Source organism: Nomascus leucogenys, chromosome 21 (genome assembly GCF_006542625.1).
Source record: "Nomascus leucogenys isolate Asia chromosome 21, Asia_NLE_v1, whole genome shotgun sequence".
Lineage (NCBI taxonomy): Eukaryota > Metazoa > Chordata > Mammalia > Primates > Hylobatidae > Nomascus > Nomascus leucogenys.
Window position 1 is genome coordinate 38,845,454 of NC_044401.1, and position 12,637 is coordinate 38,858,090.

At 36.5% G+C, this 12,637-nt stretch overlaps 1 protein-coding gene across 4 annotated transcripts in view; it reads left to right on the top strand.

The window, feature by feature from the left end:
* ROBO1 (roundabout guidance receptor 1) overlaps nt 1-12,637 on the top strand; it is a 1,192,968-nt gene that overhangs the window by 838,599 nt on the left and 341,732 nt on the right. For all 4 annotated transcript variants that reach the window (XM_030801652.1, XM_030801651.1, XM_030801653.1 and 1 more), the window contains one exon: nt 4,336-4,662. In XM_030801652.1, coding sequence (XP_030657512.1) covers nt 4,336-4,662 — 327 coding nt within the window. The remainder of the gene's footprint in view (nt 1-4,335; nt 4,663-12,637) is intronic.

The following is a 12,637-nucleotide window of genomic DNA, read 5'->3' on the forward strand; positions in this document are numbered from 1 at the left end:
ATTCTGTAATTGGCCATTACTTCCTGTACATCCTCTCTCTAGACTTAAAACAAAAAACAAACAAAAAAAAAACCCCTTTTTTTTTTTTTTCTCTGAGACCGCGTCTCTCTCTGTCACCCAGGCTGGAGTGCAGTGGTGTGATCTCGGCTCGCTGCAACCTCTGCCTCCCGGGTTCATGCCATTCTCCTGCCTCAGCCTCCCAAGTAGCTGGGACTACAGGTGCCCACCACCATGCCTGGTTAATTTTTTTGTATTTTTAGTAGAGACAGGGTTTCACCGTGTTAGCCAGGATGGTCTCCATCTCTTGACCTGGTGATCTGCCCGCCTCGGCCTCCCAAAGTACTGGGATTACGGGTGTGACCCACTGCGCCTGGCCAAAAAAACAAAACTTTTTAGAGACAGGATCTCACTATGTTGCCCAGGCTGAAGTGCGGTGGCTGTTCACAGGTGTGATCATAGCACACTGCAGCCTCATGGGCTCGAGGGATCTTTCCACCTCAGCCTTCTGAGTAGCTGGGACTACAGGTGTGTGCCACTGGGCCTGGCTTCCCCAGACAGTTTTGATCTTTACTATGCATTTAATCAGTGGCTGTATTCTAACTGACTTTCCAGCTGAGATTTCTTTTTCGAGGTCAAACTTAAGGATATACAATTGACAGCTTGTCAGCACCGTTTCGATATTCTAGAAGTATCCCAAATTCTTCATGTCTCATTATCTCCTTGCCCTTCTTCCTCTTACCAAATTTCACTCTCTTATTCCCTGCCTTCAGTGAGACTGCTCTTCACCCGTTACAGAGACAGGAAACTTGGACTCTCCTTACCCTCTGCCTGTCCTCCATCCTGTGTATTTGCATTTCCTTTTACTCCATATTGTCAGTGGCTAGACTGTTGATTTTACGAATTAATGTCTTGAGATTCTTCCTTCTGTTTTCCCTTCTGTCTGTTAGTGTCTAAGTTCTGGCTCTCAGATTTCTTTCTTTCTTTTTGAGACAGTGTCTCCTTCTGTCCCTGTGCTGGAGTGCAGTGGTGCGATCTCAGCTCACTGCAGCCTCGACTTCCCAGGCCCCGGTGACCATTGCACCTGAGCTCCTGAGTTGCTGGGATTACAGGTGTGCATCATACACCTGGCTAATTGTTTGAATTTTTTATAGAGACATGGTTTCCTTTGTTGCCTAGGCTGGTCTTGAACTCCTGGGCTCAAGTGATCCTCCTGCTTTGACCTCCCAAACTGCTGGAATTACAGGCATGAGCCACCATGCTTGCCCCTGGTTTTCAGATTTATTGCTTGAAATGGGTCCTCACTAATTCGTTCTTAGCTCATCCCGTTAGGTCCAGTTTCATGCCAATAGCGAGCTCTTTAAAACCAACCTTAATGATACTCATCCCTTGCTTAACATTTCTTAATGGTTTCTGGCTGCCTTCCACTGGGTTCCAAAACTGTGGCTCAGTGTACAAAGCCCAAGAAGTTATTTATTTTAGCTATTTCTTCAGACTTATACTTCACAGTCTCTAAAATGCACCTTATACTCAGGCCATATTAAGCAGCTTGCAGGTCCCACAAGTGTACATATTCCTGTAGCTGTGCCTCTGGGTGAAATCATCACCTGTCTTCCCTTTCTGACTCATGCTTCAAGGCTTATCTCAAATGTAATGTGTTTGAGTTTCTTCTCTGACTTGCTCAGGCAATCTTAGGTGACCCTTCTTTGTATTCTCGTAACAACCTATATATCCCTATTTTCTATCTGAAATGGACTTTCAGATTTTAAAATAAAAGTTGCTTTAATTAAATAAGTATCTCCTCAGCAGTCAATCCTCCTTAGCATCCACCTTTCAGAATTCCAGCCAAGGTAAAGGCCAAGAACATATTGCAGTACTTAATCTTCTGAAGTTGTATAGCACTGACTGTGATGACTAATATAAAATCCAATCTGAATTTCACTTGGCTTCAACATAGCCTTGGAGAGTATGAGTTCCCAAGTAATTTTTTTCTTTCATATTCCTAGTTTATTTCCTCCTTTTCTAGAGCTTAGTTTCATTGAAAGAATCTGTACCATGCTGTGTACATGCACTAAGCTAAAGTTATTAGTGTTTCAGATTATAAAACTATTAGCATTTCAAATTACAATTTTTGTTTCATGGTGGACATGAGCAAATAATAGATCTTTCATTATTCATTAATATATTTCACTAAGAAAAAAACATTAATTGGAGTAGTTACAAATTAGATACAAATAAGCCTCGTGTAGGGCTTACAGTCTATTAAAGGTTGAATGTATACGTATTAGTTATAACTTTGAAAAATAAAATATTTTCCTGTCTTGTCATAGAATGCAAGATTGTTAAACTTCATCTCATTCTGCTTAGTTAGGTCTTTCTTGTCAGCACTTCATTCTTTTTTGTCATTTATTCAACACATGGTTTACTGAGTACTGTAATGTGCACAGCACTCTGCCAAGCGTAAGAGAAATACCATGAGCAAAACCAGACCCACAGATCTTACAGAAGGGTGGGAAAAACAGACAAATAGCATCACAAATACATTTATATATTGTAATTCTGACCATTCTTACCAAGGGTAGCTGTATTTCGGTTTATAAAACCAATGTTTTAACTTTCTTGTAAAGATTAGGGAGAGCAGAGATTTGAAATAGAGTAGGTGTATTCTACTGTAAGATTACTTCAAGCCCAGGCCCTGTGGCAGGCATAAGTCATGTGGCAGGAGGATGTGCAAGGTTCTCCTGGAGCTAACAGAAGTCAGGCTGAAGACAGCAGAGAAAAGCATGGAACAGGAAGTGTCTAGACAGGTGGATCAGGGAATGAACATGCTAGCTCTTGTAGGTCTAGTTAAAGACTCACCTTAAGAGCAGTGAGTTTATTTTACGAGCCACTGAAGTAGAGGACAACCCACATTACATTTGCATTTCAGAGCCTTCATCTGGCTACACTGAAGTGAAACTATTTCAGAGATTTTCCTACATCCTGGTAGAAAGGGATGGTAGTTGGACTTGTGATGGTAGCTGGCTATATAGATGAGGCTAAGCAGAGTAATTTGAGAACTTTTCCGGAGGAATTTGGGAAGAGCTAGGGGACAGAGAGAGGAAGACTGATTTCTAATTTGCCTTATTCATTGACCTTGAAACACCAGATGAGGGCATGGTTTGGGACTCTCAGTAAGGCCTTTGGCTGTTGAATTTGAGAAATCTTTGATAAATTTACATATTTATATAAGCAGAAATAAGATAGGAATGTTATAAAATATGAAACATCATTCCTGTTTTTGAGATTAAATCTCATTGGAAAAAATAAGGTACAGATACAAAGAATATTTAAGTGCCATAGACACTCAGGGCTTCATTTATTAAGTAATATGTAAGGTCCAGAATGAAGCCCCTCACTTGGTATCCTTTTCCATTTAATAGTATATTTAATTATTTAAACTCAGGTACTTAGCATTTCATCTCTGAAGTCTATTAAAATATGAATTATTATTAATAAAATTAATTTATTAATAAAAACTAGGGAAGTGTATATACTTTATTTAGGAAGATATAAAAGTCTACATAAAGGACAGTTCTAGTATATATTTGAATGCAAATGTTCATTAGTATATAGCATATTTTTTTTCTTTTTTTTTTTGAGGCAGAGTCTCGCTGTGTCACCCAGGCTGGAGTGCAGTGGTGCGATTCCGGCTCACTGCAAGCTCAGCCTCCCGGGTTCACGCCATTCTCCTGCCTCAGCCTCCCGAGCAGCTGGGGCTACAGACGCCCACCACCACGCCCGGCTAATTTTTTTTTTTTTTGTATTTTTTTAGTAGAGACGGGGTTTCACCTTGTTAGCCAGGATGGTCTCGATCTCCTGACCTTGTGATCCACCTGCCTCGGCCTCCCAAAGTGCTGGGATTACAGGCGTGAGCCACCGCGCCCAGCTGCATATGTTTTGTTAAAGTGTTGACTGATGTTCATTAAAAGGAGATTCCAGAGAGCCGTGCCATTATTTGTAATAAACACATTCCTCTGCAGAAATGGACACATGCATGGCATAAACACACAATGTAATGGGTTCTGAAAGGACTTGCGGATAAGGGATTTGAGGAGTAGACAGGACTTGCACGGGCAATGTGTAAGCGAGAGAAGTTTCTGAGTGGATACCAAAAGGATTCAGGAATTGGAAGGTGTAGTCAAGGCGGCCACCAGAAAGATCCTTAGTAAATAGGGTAGGAAGGCTAGGCCGATGTTATGCAGTGTTTAAATAGTAATGGTTAAGCCGATGCTTTTAAAATAAGCGATTAACTGTTTTCAAGTGTTATATGAAGATATTTTGTTAATTCTTCTGCAGGCTCCCGTCTTCGTCAGGAAGATTTTCCACCGCGCATTGTTGAACACCCTTCAGACCTGATTGTCTCAAAAGGAGAGCCCGCAACTTTGAACTGCAAAGCTGAAGGCCGTCCCACACCCACTATTGAATGGTACAAAGGGGGAGAGAGAGTGGAGACAGACAAAGATGACCCTCGCTCACACCGAATGTTGCTGCCAAGTGGATCTTTATTTTTCTTACGTATAGTACATGGACGGAAAAGTAGACCTGATGAAGGAGTCTATGTCTGTGTAGCCAGGAATTACCTTGGAGAGGCTGTGAGCCACAATGCGTCGCTGGAAGTAGCCAGTAAGTAAACTGGGCACTCTGTGCTTGGCAGAGGGGAGTGGCGGAGTGGCATCATTTGTTCGATCATGGCATTGAAAAGTTGAATTTGTATCTCAGGCCTTACCTGAGGATAATCTCTAGCTTTGTATATGAATACAATCTACTATTTCAGTTTTCTGTATTTCTCATCCTAACTTGTTATTCAAGCTTAATTGGAATTTACACAGAGTTGATTAACGATTTGACTTTTGATTGGGAGTGATTTTCTGTTGGAAAATTTTATGAAAATTGTTCTATCCCCTCCTTTGTTACCTTTAAATATATTGAATAGGGAACCATGTGGTGCCTATAGCTCAGCTACTTGAGACACTGAGGCAAGTGAATTGCTTGAGCCCAGGAGTTCTGGGCTGTACTGCACCATGCCCATTGTGTGTCCAAACTAAGTTTGGTGTCAGTACGGTGACCTCCTGAGAATGGGGAACCACCAGGTTGGCCGAAGGAGGAGTGGACAGGCTCAGGTCAGAAATGGAGCAGATCAGAACTCCCATGCTGATCAGTAGTGGGATCATGCCTGTGAATAGGCAAAACACACACACACACACACACACACACACACACACCCTTATACATATCTACGTATGAGAATTTGTCTATAAATAAGATAGTGTGGGATTTAAAAATTTGTCTTCATTAAGAAAAATACCTTCAACTGGCAGTTTAAGTTAGGATTTTAAACCATTTCTAATTCTTAGAAATATATTGCTATTAAAGTTATATCAAAAAAGTATACATATATGCCTTATATTTTATTTTCTTGGCTACTGTGAGGTGCCTTTGGAAGAAAACAGGTATATGTTATCCTCAAGTAGTTGATGGTCCAGTTTATTTACACTAGCACCAAATACAGTTCATTTGAAATTACCCTCAAGAAGGATGTATTGACTAACCATTAAACTGTTGTATCTATAGGCTAGACTTGTATTGCAGTTGAATAAGGATTGGGCTTCTTTTATTTTCTATCTACATTCAAGGAGTAGCCAAAATGATTCACTCCCTTGAAAGGATCCTGCTGTATATAATATGACAAAAATTGAGAATTACATAGGGATTGGAGAGACAAATGAAATTTAGATAAAATTCACTTTATATATAATTTTCTATAAAACTGTATACATAACTATGTATATATTTATATATGGTGTTTTTCCAAGATAATCGATATGTTAATATAATTTATGCTCAAAATTTTAATTATATAATTAGTTTTCATAGTCTCCCAAATTGTCTTCAGTATTCAACTGTAACTTAAGTATAAAATTATACATTTATATAATTATAAAATCATAAATGTAGAAAGGAATTTCCTCAATCCTTTTATTATTTATTATTACTCAATCATGTTATTAACTTGAAATCAGCCCGAGAGAATGTAAATGACTTGATCACTCTCCCAGAGCCTCATATTACTTAAGACAGAATGCCAAAAATGTCTGATATGAGTGTAAAATATAATTAGATACAATAAAAATTAAAGTAACCATTTTAAACCATGTTAAAACTAGCTATTCCTTTTTAAAATATTTCTTTGAAGTTCTACAATCTAGTTTATATTTGCCTATTCACAGTTAACTAACAATGAACTTATGACCTTTCTCTTATTGTCTTGACTCTCAGTAAAGGTCTCAGAACTAAATTAGTGAGGTGAATGACAGCTGTCATCATAACAGAAGGCTAGTTTGCTTTTTTTATTTTTTAAGGCCAACTTGAATGTAGCCCATGCAAAATAAGTTTAAATGTTTGACCTGTTTATAAAAGAATGTCTAGTCCTCCCTCAGGATTCATGGGCGATTGGTTACAGGACTGCTGTATATACAAATACCCATGGATGCTCAAGTTCCTTATATATGACACAGTATTTACACATAACCTATGAACACCCTCCCCCATACACTTACAAATATGTCTAGATGATGTACAATAGCTCATATAATAATTGTTGCTATACCGTACTGTCTAGGGGATAATCGCAAGGGAAAAAAAGCCCATACATATTCAGTACAGATGCTATCATTTCTTTTCCCCTAATATTTTCCATCTGTGATTGGTTGATTCCACAGTTGCAGAGCCCATGAATATAGAGGACCAACTGCATGTTTTGATAAAGTCATGTTTCAAAGTTATGATATTAGTATCTTTGTAACTTTTGACACATTTATATTTAAGAATAATTATTCTATGTGGAGGTAAAACTAAGTTATCTGAAAACAAATTTAGAGAATCAAAAAGGTGATATAGATGACCTAAACCAGCTCCTGTTTTGGTAGATAAGAAACTCCAGAGGGCAAAATGGTGATTGTTTGTTCTCAGGAATTATAATTGCTTATAAGTGAAGTATTTACTAACATTGATGTTTTCAAATATCGAAAATCACCCTTTTTTCTGTATTATTTCCTACTCATTTTATCATTGTCAGAATTTTTTAAAAAGTTATGGACTTGAACAAAAGGACTAAATGCTTACTTTCTACAGCTTCCTTTTCAAACACCTTTAGTTTTACCCCCACATGATCAGGATACTCTGAATGCACTAGGATGTAGAGAGTTGTCTTTTCTAATCTGGCTTTTGTGTAGATATTTTAAAGATACTACTAGTTGCCAGTTAAGTTCTCTTTCTTAGCTAGACATTCCATTACCTTGAGAGGCCGTTATGGGAAAAGCTTTCTAGCCTTAGTCAACAAACATACAATCATGGAGTTGAAACCAGCCATGAGATCATTATATCACTTTTACCAGCAAAATATTCAAATACAGAGCCCCTTAATGTGTGGCTCATAAATTTTAGGATGAGTTCATCAGTATGTCTCCAAAATGTTTTCAAGATCCTGAGTAAAAAAAAATTATAATTTACTGAATACAATTTAATATATGTACTTTAAAAATATTTGAAGATAATATTCAGGAACAATTAATATACTTTTAAATGGGGAAATATATATAGTAAATATTTATCAAATATAGTTTGATATTAATAAGGATAGTTTTATAATAAACATTCTTATTAGTGACAATAAATGTTTGAAACCCTGGGCCAAGCGCAGTGGCTTGTGCCTGTAATCCCAGCACTTTGGGAGGCCGAGGCGGGCGGATCACCTGAGGTCACGAGTTCGAGACCAGCCTGGACAACATGGTGAAACACTGTCCCTACTAAAAATACAAAAATTAGCTTGGCGTGGTGGCGCATGCCTGTAGTCCCAGCTACTCAGGAGGCTGAGGCAGGAGAATTGCTTGAACCTGGGAGGCAGAGGTTGCAGTGAGCCAAGATCGCACCACTGCACTCCAGCCTGAGCATAAGAGTGATACTCCGTCTCAAAAAAAGATACAAAACAACAACAAAAAAGAAACCCTGAAAAAATTTGAGTAGTGTTTGCTTTGAATAATTTTTATACTAGTTTAATTGTCGTTATTAAAAGCATGTTTTCAGCCTGACATGGTGGCTCATGCCTGTAATCCTAACAGTTTGGGAGCCCAAGGCAGGGGATCACTTGAGGCCAGGACTCAGCCTGCGAAACACAGCAAGACCTCATTTCTGCAAAAAGTAAAAAAAAAAAAAAAAAAATTAGCTGGTCTTGGTGGTGCATGCCGGTAGCTGCGGCTACTCTGGAGGCTGAGACTCAGAAAAAAAAAAAAGCATATTTTCATTCGGGCAAATTGTAAATTGTATGACTTAGACACAAGTTTTTTGGAAAAATGAAATACTCTTCAGTTAGAAAGGTTTTGTGTGTTTACAAAGTCTAGAAACTATTATTTAGAAAAATCATGCTACAGTGCACTACAAATGGATATGTGGTAATTTCATTCACTGTATTTCAGTTATTTATGTTAGGCGATGGGTACTGCTAATTCACCATTTTTAAGACGTTTGAGTCCTAAAGCCAAAACTAGCTTTTTGTATATGACATAAACAGGGTAAAGGTGAGGGGGAAGCATGGACTTTATTTGCTGTCAGTTAAGCCTGTAAAGTATTGTTATAGTTTGGGTTTTATTTTTTCCTGGAAAATATTACTACTTTAAAAAATGTTTCCTCGGTTTAGGTACCAGAAGTTCAATGAGAACTATTCTTACTTTCCCCAAGGCCCAGACACAGGAAGACAAAGCTTGCATCTAATTGCTTAGTGAAACTATCACCTCCAAGTAAAAACACTCACGAAAAGTGTCTTGAGGCAACGCAGGTTTCATAGCGCCGTTGTTGGTAATGCTTTCAAAACATTTCTATGTGTTGTATTTGCCTTTAAACCAAGTTTTACAGCTGTAACAACAACTGTATTTCTTGGTTCCTAACAATTGTCAACCTCTCAAACACTGAAAAAAAATTAATATAGAATGCCATTTAAAACCTTTATTTTTGTATAGAAATAATATTTTTGTCTATTGTGCCTTTAATATTTAAGTTGAAGTAATGCACCAAAGTTATTCTATTTATCAGTTATTTGAGGGATTGTTTATTTTTATTTTCATTTATATCCCTATTATAACAAGGGTAGACCTCAGTGCAGATATTGGTTAATGTTTTGCTGCTGTTCTTTGCTGTGTAGTTAAAAGCTGTAAACCTTTTTCTCAAAAACAGTTTTGATGCAGTTAAAGTTATCTCACACAATTATAAAGTCAAAAAATTGGAATGCTAAGAAATGTATAGCACTTTTTATCTCTAGCAATTTCACTTGTAATTATTTGAAGTTTGATTTTATAAAACAATTTTTTTTTTGAGACGGAGTCTTGCTCTTTCACCCAGGCTGGAGTGCAGTGGCGCGATCTCGGCTCACTGCAAGCTCCACCTTCCGGGTTCACGCCATTCTCCTGCCTCAGCCTCTCCGAGTAGCTGGGACTACAGGCGCCCGCCACCACACCCGGCTAATTTTTTGTATTTTTAGTAGAGACGGGGTTTCACTGTGGTCTCGATCTCCTGACCTTGTGATCCGCCCGCCTCGGCCTCCCAAAGTGCTGGGATTACAAGCGTGAGCCACCGCGCCCAGCCGACAAATGTGGTTTTAAAATTTATTTTTCATTGATTATTTTTCTTTGCAAACCAATAATCATATCTTGATGAGAATATGAAATTATTTAATTTAGAATACTTTGCTGTTTTTGAGACATAAAAACTCAGTATTTGTCTAATTCAGTTTCAAACCCAACTTTCTAAGAAGGTCTTACGAGTTGTATTTTCTTGCTTATTTTGCATTAGCTCTATTTAAAAGTTTATTAGGAAAATATTTTGTGGGTCTATTCTCCTCTGCCCAGTGTCACCAATGATTAAACTTAGGACTCCATGTTATGCCTGTCACAAATTGATAGTGCAGATCTTTGACACGACTTATATGTAATATGCAATTTGATCTTGGGTAATTTCACTGAAGTTTAAAGAAAGTTAATTTGAACCTTGACCCTCATGTTTTCTATTGTAGAACATGGCTGTCTACATCATCTATTAAGCAGTATACAGTCAGCATATGGCTATTTGTTTCCATTTAAGCTGTTTTCTCCTGAGGAAGAAACATTCCCTCCAGACTAGGCAGACATCTGCTGGCTATCTTAGCAGCAAAACCATAGAAGAACTATTTTTCCTAAAAGTATATATATATATTTTGCTAATTAATTAAAGATTATGTCTTTTGTAGATTTTACTAACTGGAGTGCTTTTTAATAGTAATTGCTTTGAACTAAAATGTATGCATTTTGAAGGAATATTTTCTCGCTGCTTTCAATATATTATGTTTTTTCATTGTTATTATTAGTAAATTATGCTTCTTAAAGTGACTTAGAATTGAAATTATACAGTCTTCCTTATGTGGGTAAAATGAGAACGTGAACTGACCACGTATGCTGAGTAGCCACATGTTTACCTAGGTACGATAGAATGTATTTCCAAAATCTAGTCCATGGAAGATGGAAGGTTTACTCCTAGGGGTAAACTGGTTCAGATGAGATGAAGTGGAGTGGAAATAGAATACGCTATTATGAAATATTGTTTGATTGATTGGTGTGTGTGTGTCTATGTGTGTATCCTCAGGAAGATTCAGAGAAGGAAAGATTTGTTCAATATAAAAGAGCAGATCAGTGATAGAATGAAGACTGGAAATTGGGTACCTCCATTTTGAGCTTAGAATAGATGAGAATCCCTGAGTTCTGAGATATCAGCACCACAGCTTAGAACTAACTCCTTGGCGAAAGTAGATGGTCTTTGGTGAGGGCAGAAAAGCCATATATAAATATATGTATGTGGAAACACATGCATATGTGTATATATCTTTACTTGACAGACTTTTTATGTTTGAAGTTGAACTAGCTTTATATTGCAGCTTTTAAAATATTCCTTGTTTCCTCTACTTTTGTCTTTAAAAAAAAAAAGTACCATTTAAAAATATTTTGATCAGATTCTAAAACGTTTTTATATATCTTACTTTTATTTTCAGTATTCAAAGAAAGACTGTTAAAGGGTGGTTTAGTTTCAATTTTTAAACACCATTTTACTCTTCTGTACACGTATACTCTAAAATGTACTGGCTCTTTATTCCAAAAATGATTCGTAATTAAATGAAATAATGCATGTAAAATATATGACACAGTTACTAGCACATGGTTATAATTCATAAGTCTCAATTGTTGTTGCTATTGCTTTCACTACCTTTTTCTCTTTACTTCCATTATGGTTAGACACTGGAGAACGGAAAGATTATTTAAACAAATCCTCTTATCTGAAGGGAACTTGGACAGTTCTGATTTCAAAAATGAGATCAGGTCTTACTTTATTTTTAATTTGAAGATATATTTGCTAATATACTTAAATTTAAATAAAATGCTTCATTAAATTTCTTTAAATTAATTTCTGATTAAGTAAAGAATATACTGGAAATACTAAATTCCTTCTTGAAATTGATCATGTGGAAATTGACGCTTTGGATCCTCATTGGTGATGCAGGACATGCAAATAATCTTGAGTCCACTCAGTTTTGTTTCAGGAACAAATTTATTTTTTTAACTTTTATATTCAAATTTTCTTTTTCAATTTATATTTGTCCACTTAAGAAGCCATATTGCTAAGTTTCATGACATAATTGAAGACTTTTTTGCTATCACTCAGAATATGTTCTTCTGTCATTGCCTTGCATAACTATATATTTGGATTTTTATTAATAGTTATTTTGTCATCTTTAATGACCAAAAAATAAAAATCAGAAAATCATGGTATCTCAATGATGTCAGTAAGTAGTGAGTCCATCAGTTCACCTGTTGCATCCAAATATCAGGTTTAAATTGTTTCATAAGTGAGGTATAGGCACATTATCTCTTGAAGTAAATATAGCATGAATTCTGTATTTGATGGGAAAAAAGCAGAAGTATTTGGATATACGTTAAGAGAAAAGACACTTGTCATTTTCTTTTAAAAGCACACGAAATTCTCTCTATGTTTTTGGATTTTGCTTTCCAAAGAATAGTTAATATGAAATATCAAAATAGAAACATATTTCGTAATCCATATGAGAGATTTCAGTGCTAATGGGCAGAAAGAGAAGATTTGAGTTTCAATGGGCATTTCAGCAGAAAAGGACAGTTTGCTGACCGTTTCAGTATGAGTGTTAGAGAACATGGCTGTGTCAGAGAATGTAATGTTCATTCTAGCAGTAAATAACCTCAGGTTATAGTCTATCTTAAAACTATGCTTAGTTAAACAGATTATAGGCTCACATATCTGTTTAGTTAGCTTCTTATTTTTGTGTTTAATCTCACAGAAGTGTGTATTAATCCTTAGCAACTTGCTAGAAAGATCTTAGATTAGGAGTACTTTACACAATTTCCTTTTTTATTATCCATCACAGGTCAGCTAAGATGATTTATAAGCTTACAAAAATCATTTTTATAAAAAAATTCTAAAATTATATTTTACATTCTGATTGCAGAAGTAATACATGCTAATTATAGAACACTTTTAAAATATATACATG